The sequence below is a fragment of the Falco punctatus genome (assembly GCF_963210335.1).
Source record: "Falco punctatus genome assembly, chromosome: 4".
Taxonomy (NCBI): domain Eukaryota; kingdom Metazoa; phylum Chordata; class Aves; order Falconiformes; family Falconidae; genus Falco; species Falco punctatus.
Window position 1 is genome coordinate 36,879,897 of NC_137583.1, and position 17,521 is coordinate 36,897,417.

Here is a 17,521-nt window from a genome sequence, read left to right on the forward strand (position 1 = left end):
CAATGTCTGAATTTAATTTCAGTATTCTAGTAAAATACCTGGAGGGAGACAGTTGGCTTCTCGGACTATTTTCCATAGGTAACTGCTAAAAATAATAAGAAAATCGCTTTACTTGCAATCAGTCTTCTTGATCTTTTAATTTACAAGACAATTTGAGGAGAGCTGCAGATGGCAAATATTTCTTTAAATTTAGTTATGAAAATACTAAACATTTTCATCTGGTTTAGTTTCATTTCTATGTTGTAGCAATGACATGACTTTTAGATGCATGGCTGAGTTTCCTTGAATTAATTTCATTATGTACGTCAGTCAATTTCAGATCGTTTTATTGTGTATTGTCTAAAGTCTGCACAGAGGCCACAGCTTTACTAAAAATCCTGATGAGATTACTTAAAGTACTTTATTTTCCCATAGAGCTGCTGTTTATCTCTAGTTGTTTCCCATCTGTAGCAAAACAAGCCTGGATGGGGGGGCTTTTCCGCTGGGGAAGGAAACAGATAACAAATTCACTAGGAAGACTTTTGGTTGGGACAGTATTGACTGTGAGTGGGGGTGGGTTGAGAGAATGTTACTTTTTGAACTTACATTTCAGATCTGTATACTGAATTTCCTGTTTGACTGTAGCTGGCTGCAAGCCAACTACAGATTTTTAGCATTTTAAAAGAACTCTCACAGTCACTTCTTCTACTTCTGTGATAGTTTATTGGGGTTTTTTTGGGGGGGTGGTTTGTTGTGGTTTGTTTTTTTTTTTTTCAGACACCCCTTGATCACATTGCTCCTTCTTATTTTTACTTTTATCCATTAATAGTGCAGATGAAGAAACCTACATTATGTTTTTTGAGGTTGGTAGAAAGTCTGTATTGGGACTTATAATCCTCCTCTTTACAGCCTGTCCTACAGGATGACTTTGCTGCCAGGAAAAGGGAGAACAAGGAAAATAGAGCAACCAGACTGCTGTTGAGAATTCACAACCCACGCTTGTGCAGCAGAACTGCAAACAAGGAGGGGAATTTTTTTCACCCTCTTTCTCTATGCACCCCATTAAACTTTTACAGGGGGTGATTTAGCTACAGTGAGTCACAAGCCTGAATAAGTTGCTTGTAGCAGCTCAACTGTATTCTCAAAGTCTGATTGCCTTAGGACTTATGTAAATGATTAATCAATTAACCCTTTTTTCCATATCAGCCTGGCACAAAAGGAGCTTCTGTAAGAGCTGCATGTTCTTCATTGTAGTACGAGGCTGAAAGCTGCAGCAGTATGCTTGCTTTGGTTTATCATTCCACAGGGCCTTTAGTGGCCTTTGGGTTTTCAGTTGTACATTGAGTACAATAAAATTTTCCTTCTAAGGATTCTGGTAGAATGTAACATCTCTTAGAATTAAACAAGTTGTGAACAGCAAAGCTTCTCAGGGGCACTAAGACCCTCTTGTCTTTTTCAGTTCTCACCACTGAATTACAATGGCTTTCCACTTGTGGTGTTCTTTGAGTTTGTCGGTCCCTTTTTGTCTTTAATCTGATAATGCTGGGAGATTTAGTCAGTGTAAGGCAGTGAATTCTACTTTATGTTGGTTGGAAATCTTCAAAGGGAGGTGCAGAGCACTGTTTAACAAGTTTAGGTCTACTGACAATGAACTTGCTTTACTCGGTAACCTTTTGGAGGTTTCCTTAGAAATTATGCCAGTCCTTGAACTGAAGGTTGAAAAGCATTCCCTATGAATTAGACATAATTCTTGTTGGGCAGCTGTTTAAAGATAAATGTGCAGACTTTCACACAAAGTCAGCTGCAAATGTTGCTTGGCACCCTGGATTCAGAGGCAGCTGGAGTCAATGAAAGCTCTGCTTTTGATAACAGTAAACTTCCTATCAGACACAGGTAAGAGCTCTTGTCAGCCTCAGCAAAAACAGCTGGTGCAGAGAGGAGTCACGGAGAAGTGATCCTCCTGGAGGTTTCCATAGTTGTCTTCTGCTTCCATTTTTCATGTTTTCTGTCAATCTCCTGATGCACCAAAGGGTAGGAGTTGCATAACTGTGGACCTAGCTAGTCAACTTGTTTTGAAAAATTTTTTTTTTAGGAGAAACCTCCATGCATATATATAATAGGCATGTTCTTAAGCAATAAAGTCAATATTTGAGTTGAAGAACTTTTCATTTCATGTGCTGCTTTCTGCATTACTGCATTATTTCTAATGCTATGTCTGTCATAAAACATGTTCCTTAACTATCATTCGGATATGCAAGTATATCTGGTAATATCTATGTTACCATATTTCTAATCGGAATACATGCCCTTGACATTGAGATGCTACAACAAATGGCCTGCTGTGTATCAGTATTTAGACATGAAGAATGTACACAGATTTTCACCCTGCTGCAGTTATACCAGTTGAAGAGTTTAACATACTTCTTGTGAGCTACCGTTTTTCCTGGTTTGCTGGTTCAGCTGCTCATGTGAAACATTTCAGTCAAAATAAGTGGGATAGAAGTCTATATTTTAAGATCTTTGCAAATGCAGTTCATTTTGCGAATGTGTGAAAACAAGATTACTTTACTGTGAGGTTGTCAGTCCACCTAAAGACAAGCAAGTTTGGCACAGAGGTGAAATAAAAATGAGAAATAATGAAAATATTTAGCACAAATCAAGGAGTCAAGTTCTCTCTTTTTGTTAACATTTTTAGGTTATTTGCAGTGTCTCACTTATTTGCTTCCTTTTCAGGAAGCATTAGGTTTACAGCTCTGTAGATTTCATCTTAGAACAGATCTGGCTTGAGGGTGTCGTGAAGGAAAAAGGTGGAAGGAAGTAATACAGAAATCAGAATCACATTGCTATTGTGAATATCTTCAGCCATATTCTCCAATGGCTGCTTTAATGGTCTGTTCTGCATTAAGATTTTCTGGAAATCAACTAATCTAAAGTTGTAGTACCCAGAAAGAAGAGAGAAGGTAAATGGTCTAACAATTGTTTGATTTAGATTTAATAGCACAGAAATTAGAGTATGCATGAACTCAGATTTCCTGTGATGCGTTAGGGATCTGGAGTGAAATACACAGTCAGCAGAAAAACACAGTAGGAAGAGTTGAAATGCAGTGCTTGAAATTTGAGAGAGGTGAGACTGTAATTTATTTGACTGTAAATGACAACCTCAGTAGGAACACAACACTTTAATCTTCAGGATATGTTATGTATTAAAGTAATTTAATGCTGAAGACAGATTTGCAAGAATATTAATCGTTATGATTCAGATTTATTCCAGTCTTGGACTTTCAGAAACTACGATGAGATCTAATGTAAGGGATATTTCATCCTGGATTTTCCCCGTTATGTTTCTAACATTTCACTCAAGTCTGTGATATTCACCATTGTATAAGATTGGAGACTTGGCTAGAGTTCCTTAAGATCTGATCCAGTCTGGCAGGTTACTGCTTGTAGTAGTTTAATATTCTCTGAAGTGCTCTTTATTCCCTAACCTCTTTGTATGGATTTCCCTTTCCAACTGTTCTTCTGTCAGCTCTGTTACTCGTCCTATATTCAGCACATGGAGTTTGTAACAGTTCCTCGGAAAAAAACAGAAACCCCAAAACCCTCTAGAGGGAAATTTCTGAGCATTGACACACAATTCCACATACAACACTGGTTCCATTTTCACCACATGCCCTTTCCAAAGCAAACAGCTTGCTTTCCTGTTAACTGGGAGGTGTGAGGTTGCAGAGCTTCGGAGCTGTGTGAATCCCATTGCTATCCCAGGAGCAATGCTGTTTCCTCTCTTCTTTCCTTCCTCTTCGCTTCCTGGAGCTTTATTTTCTGTCAGAGGTCCATCCTTTTTGAATGACTGTCAAATGCTTGTGCAGGTGGCAGAAGTGAAAAAGCAGTGGAGCCTGGAGTCATCGCAATCTCTAGTGGGATCAGAGATGGTTGATTTGAACTTGTGATGGGGTTTGGAAGAGAATGCTTAGTACACCTAGTTCTTGTTCAGACCTCGGGAAAATGTAATGAAACCCAGACATGTTTCAGTGAGTAAACTGACTAAAAATAAGAATAGTTGACTTTGTGATTCTGAGCCATATACTTGAGCTTTCCTCCATAATACTAGATTTCATTCTACTGGTGACCGTTGTGGTTCTCTTCAGCACTTGTTGGCATGTTCCAGGATGAGAGTTAGAGACCAAACAGAAGTTGTAATTAGAGGGGGTGACATAACGGAAGATAATTCTTTCTGAATTGCACAACAATTCTTCAGATCATTTGGATTTTTGAAAAGGAAAAAAGCAGCAGGTGGGTGCTTGTGTTTTCAGTAACATATTTGAAAGTGTAATAAACAGAAATTACCCAGCCAGTACTCAAGAAATATTTAGTAAGAACTAAGGATGTACATCCTTAAATATTGTTTGCTCTTCACACAAATGATCTCTCTGGCCTAAAGTACATTGGCTTAAAATTAAGTAGGGGAGAGCTTCACAGTGATTTCCCTTGAGCTGTTTTGCATGGACAAAGTGCTTTTAAATACAAGCTTTTGTATCCGCCGTTCTGCTGGTTTTGCCTGATACTTCTACTTTACTTTAAAAATAGATGAGAGGTTACCAACTCAGAGTGGAAGCTCAGGGCTGAGTATTACAGGTGGTTTATGGGACAAGGGGTGTCTGCTTTCCTCCCCTTCAAAAAAAAAATCTTGGTCTCTAGCTGTGGCAGCAGTCCTTCATCAGAGCAACATAAATGCTGGACTTGCTCACAGTTTGCACATGTGTGTTGTCTGATATCAAAGATGTTTCAGCCATAATGTACAAAATGCTGTTGCCTGGCCTAATCCAGGGTATTTAGTGGACAGAGCTGATTTTTGTGGCCGGTTTGAGTGGCTCAGCATTACAGAGTACACGTTGGGCTCTGTGAAAGAGGAGGAGCAGCCTCTTTTGCCAGTGCAAGCTGTACTCTGAACTACCTGTCCCGTGAGTGCACACCCTTGATCACCCAGGTAGTCAGCAGTTGATGTACCACTGTCCTGGAATACTAGGGAGCTCTCCAGAAGTCTGTTTTATTTTGGGATAATGGCAGAGATGATGACTCCTTCCCTCTTTTTTGTTTTGGGTTTTTTTTGGGAGGGATGTTTGTTGGGTTTTTTTTTTCAAGTATACATTCCAGAAGACTTCAGCTGGCTGTTCTGGATATCAGGAAGAATTTTTTTAAACATAAAACCTTCATTAAGATAATGAAATGTAAAATGAATCTCATGTTACTGACTGCAAGGCAGAAAACCATCAGATGACAGTGAGGGAGAGCACAGCATAACTGAAAAAGAGGATGGGGAAGAGGGGCAGGGATAGCCACCAAAGTCATTGCATTATTTCTGCAGATGGGTGACCTTTGATTCCTATAGCGCAGTCTCTGTCTTTGGAACTGTCATGAGCTGCCAGATCCGTCTAGTCACACCTTTTGAACACAAGCAGGCAGATGAACTCCTTGATTCAACAGCTTCTTAAGCCATTCTCATTAGTGTTTTGTTAATCATTCAGACTCTGGCTTTCCTCCCCTCTCCCCTCCCAGCACTGGGGATTTCAAGGTTCAGCTTGCATAACAGGTAATAGCAGGCATTTCCTTCTCCTGTGTCGGGATATCCTGGCGCCCTTCAGTCTCTCTCTGACTGTGTTTAAAATGGACTTCAGCACAGGAAAAAAAAAAAAGGGCAAAAAAGAAAAAAAAAAAAAAAGCGGCCCAGTCTAAAATTAGCAACCTTGATAGAAGAAAGGCACACGGCTGTCCACTCTGCTGTTTGTCAATGAAACAACACATCTAAACAGGGCCAGAATGCATTTCCTCTCTGGGAAAAACAGGCATGTCAACTTTTGGGGAGGATAGGAGGGAGTGAGAATAAAGCAGGCATCACACAGATGACCAGGGAGAGCTATCCAGAAGGTATCCAGAATTTCAAAGACCATGATGTGTATGAAGAGGCTGTAGGGAGGTCCTGTTATGGCAAGGCTATATATTTGTCTCTTGGTAGCACTGACTGATGCTTGAGGGTCTCACTGCACATGGAAGCTGGATCAGATGCTTTGAGAGTTACAGAACCTCTGCAGTCTTCTCCTCTTGCTCAGATTTCAGGTTCATCATCCTTAATGGGTGTTTAATGCTGTGAGGACCATATTTAAATGACCTAGGCCAAATTCTGATGATTCCAATCTTGCAGCAGTGTAAACCCAAGGTCTCAGTAGGCTTATACCATTCTAAATATTCTGAGTTTTTAAGATTGAAATTAAGATTTTAAACAAAATGGTGTTACTTCATTATAACCTGCTGTTTACATTAATAATAGTGATGATATATTTTTAATCTGATCTTGTAAGCAGCTTGAATGTTATACTCCATTAATGACAGTTTCATGCATGGATATTTTATAGCATTTGATTCTTGGTGTAATGAATACTGAGTGACTTAATGTAGTAAAGAAAGGTATTATTACAGAATGTTTACAGTTTGTTGCCACCACTGTTAATATGGAATTATGATAAAATCATTTCTTCCTTTCCTCATTCATTTCTGTATACAGTCTGTACATGCGAATTACTGTGGGAATTTTATTTATAATAGTGTTAGGAATTTACTTCAGCTGTCTTTGCTGGATTGCAGGTGTATTTGTCTATCAGCATCCAGCTGAGGAGTCATTGAGTAAATTTCAGTTTGGTAAAAGCAAAAAAATCCTGTTTCAGCAAGACTTCAAAAATTTCCTCGGCCATTCTGCTCTGCTTTCAAACAGTTCCTTTGGTATGTTTTGTCCCGCTAAATTGTGGGATTACATTGCATCCAGTTTATTTCTTTCATGTTTGCCTTCCTGACTTCATAGGAAATAATAAAGGCTTGTTTTTCTTGGTTGGCAGAAGACTCATTCTGATATATCCAAGATAAAAGCTTCTATTCATGTACTGCAGAATCTCATGGGGAGAGCTTTTAAGAGACAATGAGCTTACTTTTTGATTTAGACCTTTTTGCTATTCATTGTCACTTGAAAGATTTATAAAGTAAGAAACTCTTTTCCCACCTGGATTTAATAGAGCCTAAGTATTTTTCCATCAGTAAAAAGAAGTGGACTTACTGGCAAGTTGGAACACAGCAGCTATGGCCTCCTCCCACCACTGGGTATCCTGAGAAATGATAGGTAGCTCCATCAGGCCCAGGACGAAGATGAGCTGGCCAGCAGTCAGAGCAACAGTGGCGATGAGGTTACAAGCACGCATCATGTCAAACTGCACTAGGGAAACATAAGAAATAAGCATAAAGTTAAAGTGGGAAAATATAAAATTGGGAAAATTGGGAAAATATAAAATTGGGAAAAATAAAATACTGGCTGAGCCAGGTATGTAAAATTTGTCAGTCCATAGAAAATGATTCTTGGACACTATTCCTACTCCTAGTAGTCCCTTGCTTTAACTGCATTCCCTGTAGTCTGATTAAGGCAAGATTTTATTTAGGATGTGTATGGAGTCTTTCCTGTAGTTATACAGCATCCTATAAGTATTGCTTCAGTGCAAAACAGTCTTGTATGAAACAATCAGCTAACTTCCAAGGATGGCCCACAGTGCCATTCTTTGTAAAAGAATTAAGGGATATGTTTAGATCAACTGCCCTCGGCCTTATGGGTGATTTTAAGTTCCCAGGCATCAACTGAGAATATTGTATGGTGGACACAAACAGGTCCAGGAAATTTTTGAAGCACGCTGAAGATAACTTCTTGGCGCAGGTACTGGGGGAGCCAACTAGGAAATGTGCCCTCCCAGGTTTGTAGTTTGTGAACAGAGAGGGACTGGTGGGTAAAGTGGTTGTTGGTGGCTGGTTTAGTCACAGTGACCACGAAGTAGCCAAGTTTCAAAACATTGGCTTCAAAACTTCAGTGCTGGATGTGGGGAGAGCAGACTTTGGGCTGCTGAACAGCTAGTCAGTAAGGTCCTCTGGGAATCCGCTTTAGAAGGTATTGGGATCCATGAGTGCTCGCTACTTTTTAAGAGTGCAGGAGCAGGCAATTCCAGACTGTCAGGAGTCATGCAGGCAGGGCAGAAAGCTGGCTTGGCTAGGCAGGGATCTTAGTCTAGAACTTAGACAGAAAGGGAAAGTGTATGGCCAAAGAAGCAAGGACGGGTGCTATGGGAGGACCGCAGGGATGCTGTTTGCCACTGTGGGGAGAAAATTTGTGCAGCCCAAAGCTTGATTAGAGTTCAAGCTGGCCAGCACTGTGAAGGACAACAAAAAGAGCTTTTAAAAACATGTTACAGCAAAAGGAGGATCTGATGGAACATTAGTCTGTTCCTTGATGAGGTCAGTCACCTCACAAACAGGGACATAGACAAAGCAGAGGCATTTAATGCCTTCTTCACTTCTGTCTTTAACACTGATGATGGGCCCTGGGACCCCAGAGCCCTGTGTTGGAAGACCGTGACTGGGGGGATGATAAACTCCCAGCCAGCCCTGAACTTGTCTGAGACTTGCTGCTCCAGCTGGATGTGCATAAATCTACGGGCCCTGATGGGATTCATCCCAGGGTACCGAAAGAGCTGGCCGCTGGAATCACGGGAACTCTCTCAATTATTTTTCAATGGTCTTGGGAGTCTGGAGAGGTTCCTCGTCAACTGGAAGCTGCCAAACGCTGTCCCAGTTTTCAAGACTGGTCAGAAGGAAGACCCTGGCAACTACAGCCCTGTCAGTCTCAGTTCAGTGCCTGGTAAAATTGTGGAGAAGGTTATTCTGGGAGTTACTGAAAAACACTTGAGAGACAACACAGTCATTGGTCACAGTCAGCACCGATTAACGAGGGGAAGGTCCTGCTTAACCAGCTTAATGTCCTTTTATGACAAGGTCAGCCATCTAGTTGACCAAAGGAAGCCAGTAGATGTGGTGGGTTTGGGACTGTAGCAAAGCTTTTGATACCGTCTCTCCCAGTGTCCTGGGTAAACTGTCCGGCACGTGGCCAGACACGTCCGTAACGTGCTGGGAGAGCAACAGCCCGATGGATCGGGCTGGGAACGTTACAGTAAATGAGGTTACATCAGGCCGGCGCCCGGTCACCAGTGGGGTTCCTCAGGCCTCAATTTTAGGGCCAATTCTCTTTAATGCTTTTATAAATTATCTGGATGCAGGAATCAAAGGTACATTAAGTAAGTTTGCTGGTGATACTAAACTAGGAGGAGCTGTGACCTCCCTCAAGGGCAGAGAGGCCTTAGAGAGAGATCTGAATAGGCGAGAGCTGGGCCATCACCAAGCATATGAAATCCAAGAAGGGCGAGTGTCACGTTCTCCACCTGGGATGGGGTAATCCTGGTTATGCATCCAAAATGGGGGGCGAGAGGTTGGAGAGCAGCCCCATGGAAAGAGATCTGGGGGTCTGGGTTGATGGCAAGTTGAATATGAGCCAGCAGCGTGCCCCAGCAGCCAAAAGGGCCAGGTGTGCCCTGGGGTGTGTTCAGCACAGCACAGGTAGCTGGTCGAGGGAGGGGACTGTCCCACTCCCCACTGCCCTGGTGCAGCCCCCCCCTCCAGCACTGAGTGCAGTTTTGGTTGCCTCAGTACAAGAAGGGCATCAGCCTCCAAGAGTGTGTCCAGGGGAGCATGGCCAGGATGGTGAAAAGCCTCAAAAGCAAGGCTTGACAAGCAGCGGCTGAGGTCACTTGGCTTGTTCAGCTTGGAGAAGAGGAGGCTGAGGGGTGCCCTCATGGCAGCCTGCACCTTCCTCAAGGGGGGCAACGGCGGGGGAGATGCTGGTCTCCTCTCACTGGTGACCAGTGATAGGACACGAGGAAATGGGATGAAGCTGCCTCCAGGGAAGCACAGATTGGACACTGAGGAAAGGTTCTTCGCTGAGAGGGTGCTTGGTCCCTAGAACAGTCTTCCCAGGGAAGCAGTTGTGGCCCCAAGCCTGCCAGAATTCAAGGAGCACCTAAAGGATGCTTCTTAGTGGTATAGTTGATTTTTAGGTAGTCTGCAAGGAGCAGGCAGTTGGACTTTGGTCGTTATGGGTCCCTTCCAACTCAAGATATTCTATCATTTAGTATGAAATATAAAAAACAAACACAGAAATTATTACAAGTAGATCTCTGTAGTCTTGACTAGGGACCTGATGAAAATGTGTCTCGGCTGGCTACTGGGAGATGAATGGAATATATTCATTGCAAAGTTGGGTGCTTTTAGTCAGGCTTTTTTCCTACTTTTCCTGTTAACCTGATGGATGTCCTGTTTTCATCCTTTTCCTTCCTCTCTAGCAAAAGGTGCGATTTGTAAATATCATTGTGCCAGTTCAACTTCTTGTGCTAGTATGTTATTGCTACTCCAAAACAGAAGCAGCTTAGTGTTTCAGTTGGCTTATATTAGAAAAAGAAAGGCTCTGGACATGAGTATTCTTAACTGGTTATAAGTTTAGTGGGTGCACTGCCTACCATAATTTGATTCCTGATCTTCCAAGGAGACTGCTAGGAAGTGCAGAAAACAAAACTTGATACAAACAAGCAAGAGTAAACTTCACTGGGGTAATCATTGATTTTGTTCTACTTTTCTGAGTTATAAAAATGAGTTTACCCTTTATTTTCCCCTCATATGTCATCTTTAGCTTTCAGCGCTCTAAATAACAACTCATGATTTAATTAAAATTTAATATAATATTCTGTCATATATGAAAAAGTTAGTTAAGAACTGTAGTCCATTAAACTTTCTCACATTGCTATCTTCTTAACATTTTATTCATACTTAGTATTTTGGCTTTTCCTAGTGAGTTAATCTGTGACGGGAGAGGAAAATTATTCCACTCAAAAAGAGTTTGTTTCATTTGATCATGTTTAACTTTCAAAGTTGTCCTTTCTAGCATCGGGAGCATTTAGATCTCTTGCTGTGTTGAATGCTTACAGGTCATGAAACATGTTGGCTAATAACAGAATCACATTTAGATGTCTGAGTTTGTAAATATCAGTAAAACTTTGAGCATTTGGACTGTTCTTCTGTTTTTCAATGTAAATGGACTTCATAATACTTTGAGGACCAGTGCTTGCTGAAGAGATATTAATGACTTTCAAAGGAGAAGCGTACTAAGTAAAAAGCAGACTTGCAGCTATTATTATTACTGTAATTTGTCAACAGAGCTATCTGTAATGTTAAATTAAAAAACAGCTATAATAAATTCTGTTGCCTTGTTTGTATATAGTATGCATGAACTTTTTTTTTTTTTAAAAAAAGCCTCTGTTGTTATATACTCTCTAAATGTCTGAAGCTTATCCCAGAAATACATTCTACCCCTTGACATAGGAAGAAAGACCGAATTTTTGCCTTCACTGTTATTCAGACTTCTTTTAAACACTTAACTGTGTTATAAATTCTTTTGGCTTTGCCACAGATGGTATTATATCTAGCATACTAAGAATGGCAAGTTTATGACTGTGACTCAATTGAATTCCAAAAGAATTTGTAATAATTTAGTCTTCATTCAAACTCCATTCTAACTTGCAGTAGTAACTCTATTCTTCTTGCAGTAGAGCTTGTTAATTGTATTCAGCCTGAAAGTGCCACTCTGCAGAAGACTGTGCTTGCTTACTCATAGCCGTTGTAACTTTGCGTGTTGTCAGCTCAGCACATGGCAATTCTATTGTACACACACAACCCTAAGCTGAGCTCCTGTGACGTGAAACCTACTACCCCAAAAGGTGGTAGTTGTGGAAAGCAGCTCTGGCCTCCTTTTATTGAGGGCAACCAATGGACAACACTGATCAAGAGTGTGCAATTTCAAAGCATTTCTTCAGAGACTGTACCCAAAGATGTTGAAGATGTAAATCATGTTGAGGAAGGCCAAGCCACAAAGCTGTCTTCCTGCTCAATCCAGGAATAAATATTTCTCATCTCTTATAAAATTATCTGCCCTATAGTTTTTGTAAGAGCTGTGAAATTTAGTGTTTACTTCTGTGCTCTTTTACTCTGCCTGTTGCTATTTTAAATTATTTGTAAACCAGAAACTCCTCAGTAGCCAGCTTCAGTCCATTCTGATGTGTTTTCTATAGATTTTATAATTAGTATGAATTTAGGATCATCTGTTCAACCATTTCAAACGTTTCTGCTTAATTTACAGTAGCCATGACCCTGTTCTACCTTTCTGTGGCCATTGCAGACTTCATCAACTTTTGCAGAATTGTTTAGCCACAATTTGTAACACAAGTTCATAATGGTTATAACGTTTGCATAATTACTGGTGGCATTTGTGTTAACATTTTGCTTCTAGAATCTATTGTTGAAGACTGTCATGACATGTATTTTGAATGTCCCACTTTTTTTGTTTTGAACTCATTATTGTTAATGTCACATGTCTCCTGAAGTTTAACTGTGAAAGGAGTTTCCTTATAGCTAAGAGGTGGATACTTCCAGCAGAACAGAACTGGGCGCTGCAGAAGGTGTTTATTCCTTTGTGCATGTCTGACATAGGTGGAGGAGGGAGGGCAATCCAGAATACATCTCTGCTTTATACATACCTTTCCTTCATCTCCCTTAAGATGCAACTTTGCGGTTGAGAACTGGAAAGGGGTAGACACTGAATGGCTTCAAAACTCTGCTCTAAGCGGCTGTTGTTCATCAATATAAAATGCCAGTCTCTGGCTTTTTCTTTCTGGAAGCCCATCTTGATCCTAGTTTACTGTGAGAAGTAGTTAAGTCATGGGCAGGGTATCCAGCTGGGTCTGCTGTACAGCTGGGGGTACTGGCTAATGAATTCTGCTTTGTTTAAAACACAGTGATCAGTCAAGGGTCAAAACCCAAACTCCAGGGATGAGACCAATTCAAATTCCTTGTTGTTTCGCTCACTTCCTAGACCAGATGCATCCATCTGGGTTAGAAATGTTGATTTGATTTTGTTATTTGCAAGCAGCAATTTTGTTTTGTTATGTTCCATGGTAGCCCAGGACTATTTGCACTTTGCAGAAGTAGGTTATCCATATTGGGGAGTAATTTGCAGTGTTTTGGGATAATGTGGAAGGATGATCTCACTGAAAAATCAGATTATGCTAATTACTTAAAACGTGAGAGTTTCTTCCACTTTTCTGTCTGCACATAGGGAAAAAACAATCATAAGTGGGAATTTAAGCTTTTTAGTGATTAAAGCACAGAGTGTGTATGAAGGAAACTAAATGGCCCAAGATACTTTAGTATTTGTTTAAAACATCCCCTGAGAAACACCACTTTCGGTGAACAAAAATTTTAACGCAAACTTCAGTCCAGCTTCTGTAACTCATTAAGTCATCAGCCCTGGGGAGAGTCTAGTGACCACATGTTTACTCACTGTATAGGAACAGTACTGACTCCCAGCATCTCACTGCAGCTTCACCATTCCCTGCCGATCATCTAAGCTGCAGGAGCTGACTCTGAGCATGCTGTTATCACATCCCTGCTGTGGGACACAAAACGTGTTACATCTAAAAAATGCTATTTAAACTTTGTAATTAGGTGGGCAGGTATTCATTATGCTTAGCTGAAGGATAGTGCCACCTTAGGCTGCTGCTAAGTTGCTTACATCTGTCAGTCTATCCATACTTGAAATCTCCTGAAAAATTTTGCTTCTTTGTTTCTATGGATTGTTTTGGTGTTAAACAACTGCTTTAGCTGTGTTTAACTTCAGTTTTCTTTTAACCAAAAGTTACCCTTTTAGGTTATTGATTTTAAAATTTATTCCAGCCAGCTGGAGTTCTGAGTATAATACCTTTTCATCGTTGACTTGCTTTTTAAACGTTACTTGGTTGTTAACCCTTTTTCTCTGTCAATGTAAAACAGCAGACTTCATAGGAGGAGTTTAATGGTTGCTATGTTTGTGATGAAAGAAATTTTTAAAGAAGTATTCTATCAGTGCTCTTTCCTTGCTATAGTTTTTGGATTTATTTATTGATTACTTATTCAGTGAATTACTGAGTATGAGTTCTGAGATGTACTTGATAGTCTTCATAAATGCTAAATGTTCATATGTGACTTTATTCTGGAAAGGAGGATAAATGGTTGCATTTCTGAAATGGAAATTTCTAAATAATTATGGATGGAACTAGTAATGCTTCTTACGCTTAAGTTGCTTTACTTATTTTTGTAAGAACCTGTTTTCAGTTGCTTGTAACTTTGCTAGACTGCATTTTCTTAGGCTGGGTGTCTGCAGGCTGAGATCATATTCTGCTGTAAAAATTTAATCTAAGTAGGTCAGTAATTAGATTTTTCTCTGATACAATCAAGAGCCTCTGAGTACATGGTTTTCCTCTGGAACCTGACATTTTGCTGAGGTGTTCCCCTGAGATAAGGGATGCATCTCCTGCTGGTCCATTAATATTCACTCCAGTAAGTAATTTGATAAGTCTTTGTGACACTGCCTTAACAGAACCGTAGCTGACAACCAAATCCTTTGAAAGCCCAGCAGTGCTAGGCATGTTCGTCACATCATGGCTCTGTTGTCACAGAGCAGTGAATATGCCACAGTATTGGCTACACTCTTGGCATGTGTTCATCCAGCCACTGTGGTACCAGACACTGAAGAGCAGAGAGCAAAGAGTTCATTCTGTCCAAGCACCTCACTGCAGAGCTCTGCTGAACTCCACTTCTCATTCCTGCCTCAGTTACTAAGCCATTTGGAAAATAATAGTTATGCTTCTGCATTAACTTAAAAGTTTGAAGCCTGCCCGTGGTTGAGGTTGGGCTTAGTGAGTGGGTTTGTAGAGCAGAGTTCTACTTTTTCAGCCTTTTGGAGTAATTTTTAAAATCCACATTATAAGGACTTTAGAAATGCAAAGCCAAGCATCCAGACAATGGGAAAAGCCAGAAAAGTACACTGTCACCTAAATGGGCTTAGACTGTTTTATCGTAGCGCTTTGTGAAAAAGCTGGAGTCGTGCTATTCAGACTGGCTCTCTGTTTGACTTCTGTCTTGCTAACTCTTACTAATGGTTTTGCTATTAACAAAGTTGAGTTCCAGCCTGGAGAACTGAATTCCATATTAATAAATAATTTTTAAAAAGCCTTCTTTATAATTCTACAAAAAAAAATCCACTTTAGCCAAACTTTTGGCAACCAGTTGTGTGTTCCCCTTGTTTCGGATGTCAGCATTGTCAGCAAGGAGCAGATCTGCAGAAACAGTCTCTACAGCTGACATGGAAGTCAGCTGGAGCTGTGCCTTGAATATCAAGATCACTATGAAAATGCATAGTACAATTATGCTTCATTTTAAAACATAGGAGATTCAGTACTTTACTGTTAAAGTAGTTAAGAGATAATAAAGACAATAAATAGAATCACATCTCCCAAACTTTGTTCTATTTATGAAGTCTGGACTTTTAATTTTTTCTGCTGATTTAAATTTGTGGTATTTCTTTTGTTAACCTCTTGAGCTGTTTTTTGGAGTATGAATTAGAAAATACGTTGAAACACTTCAAAGGTATTTGTTAAACAAGCTGAAACAAATGCTAGCAGCATGTAAGGGCACCTTTGCATGACTACGTAACTGAGACTGTGGGAAGAGTTAATTAAAGCACTGCCTCTTTGAAAATGATATTTTCATGGTCTGGATGTACACTAACTTCTTTGAAGTGAAACAGATCTGAATCTAGTTTTTTTTCTTTATTGGTTTGTACCCTTTCCACATTATGATGTTGTCTGCATGTCTTACTGTAATGACAAGACTTCATCCTGAAAAGGAAAGTCTCTCCCTCTCTTTTCTTTTTCAGTCTCTGTGAGCAGCCACGCAGCTTTCAGCTACAAGCTCAATACATGCTGTTGCTGGATGGATATCTTAAAAATGAGAGCAGTCACATAATTTGCTTAGTTTCATCTCCTGGGTGGCTTTCTGGAGTATGCAATTTATGCTTTTTCATTTAAAAACAGTAATTAAAAAAAAAAGAGGCGGAGGGAGGAGAAACCAGTCTATTTCAGCACAACTAAAAGAATGTGCTGATGTGACAAACTGGTGAAATCTTCCACCCCTTTAGGTATTTTGGAACTTTATGATTGAGCTCATTTGAGTGTGAAACTTCATATTTGAATATTTAGTTTGAAAGGCTTACAGATGTTATTTGGGGAGAGAAGACTGGTGGTTTGTTTTTTTAACAGCTTCAAGTAGTTACTTTTGGAGTGAAGACATAGCTACATCAACTATTTTCAACATAAGCAAGTACTTACCGTTAAATGACGGGGATCTTTCAAACTCAACATCAAGAACCCTTTTATACAGTCACCTATTTGAACAGACTGTAGATAGTTCCTGTTGGGATGTTAGTTGTCTACATGTTATGGTTTGCCTGTTGATAACCATCAGTAGGATGTTCTGTGTTTGTGCATTTAATCTGAAATTTTCAAATACTCCATAGCCATTTTCACTCTCAATGCTATATTTGAATTTAGAGTCTCAATAGTGAGAGTAATCAAACATTGATTTTTCAGGATAATAGTTTTGTGCAATGCATGGGAAGGTACTGTATTGAAACATATATTAGGTTCATTTTCCTGTCCTGAATCCCGAAAAGTTTTGAACTTTTCCAAAGTAACTACACAGCATAGTAAAATCCACATCAAAATGAGCCTTCACTCTAATTTGGAGAGTCAAACCTCTTACAGTTCCCCTCCACTGGCCTCTACTGTTAAATTGGTAATTTCACTTATTTATATATTGATCATATTGCAGATGTTAAGAGGGGAAGTCACAAGCCCTGGGGAGCTGCCAGCTGTCTGCCCTGCCTCCATCTCTGTCACAACCTGAGCAGTTTACCAGGCAATCATGTACATAATAGGTTTTGGGCTTTTTTTTTTTTTTTTAATCTGATGGTAGTTCCTGTCATCTCCAAATGCAGCTGGCCTCCTTTTTTGATCTGCATATATTGAAAAAGCAACATGTGTCTACAGCATGCTCAGCTGCTTGACTCAGTCTGGCTTCCATCCAGCCAAATTTCAGAGTTTTGTGGACATGGGAAATTTGTGAGAATACAGTGGTTGTGGGGACTCAAGTGAACTATTGCCTCTGCAAGCAAGTATCGTCCTTACTCCCACACTGAGAAGCATCGTGCCTTAGCCACCGCATTTCATAGTGTACATGTGTTTGCATAAATCATACATTTAAGGTGTTTGTATTTGGTCTCTCTGGCAGCCATGTAGCTGTTCATGATACTGTGCCTCTCCCTGGCACTGGTTACACCTCCTTGTAAGAACTTGTGAGGACAATTAACAATGGGTATCTTGCTCTGGGCATCTGTAGATGATACATGCTTCCCACCGCAGGGATTTTTGTTGTGTCTTCTGGAACCCCAAAGAACTGAGCAAGGTTTTTATATCTTTTAAGCCCCTCCCTATTCCTGCATATCCACATTGTTCATAATGTTCTTTAGACAACAAGGGACAGACTGTGACCTCGGCTAATGAATAAATCAGCTCCATCTGTCCACCCAGAGATAGCCTTGTAGCACAGCAGGACGTAAGGGCATATTTGTACTGCACAGTGCGGTTAAAAATAGCTAAGCTGATTCCAAGTAATCTGGTGTGTTCACACAGTGCAACGCAGTATTACT

The 17,521-nt window shown here is 40.2% G+C and overlaps 2 protein-coding genes across 10 annotated transcripts in view; one reads left to right on the forward strand and one right to left on the reverse strand.

The window, feature by feature from the left end:
- The window catches only part of IFT140 (intraflagellar transport 140), an 85,642-nt gene that overhangs the window by 44,015 nt on the left and 24,106 nt on the right, over nucleotides 1-17,521 (forward strand). The window lies entirely within an intron of this gene.
- Nucleotides 1-17,521, reverse strand: part of TMEM204 (transmembrane protein 204) — a 31,807-nt gene that overhangs the window by 6,764 nt on the left and 7,522 nt on the right. Inside the window, exon 2 of the mRNA XM_080383470.1 lies at nucleotides 7,079-7,234. Within this exon, the coding sequence (XP_080239596.1) occupies nucleotides 7,079-7,234 (156 nt within the window). The remainder of the gene's footprint in view (nucleotides 1-7,078; nucleotides 7,235-17,521) is intronic.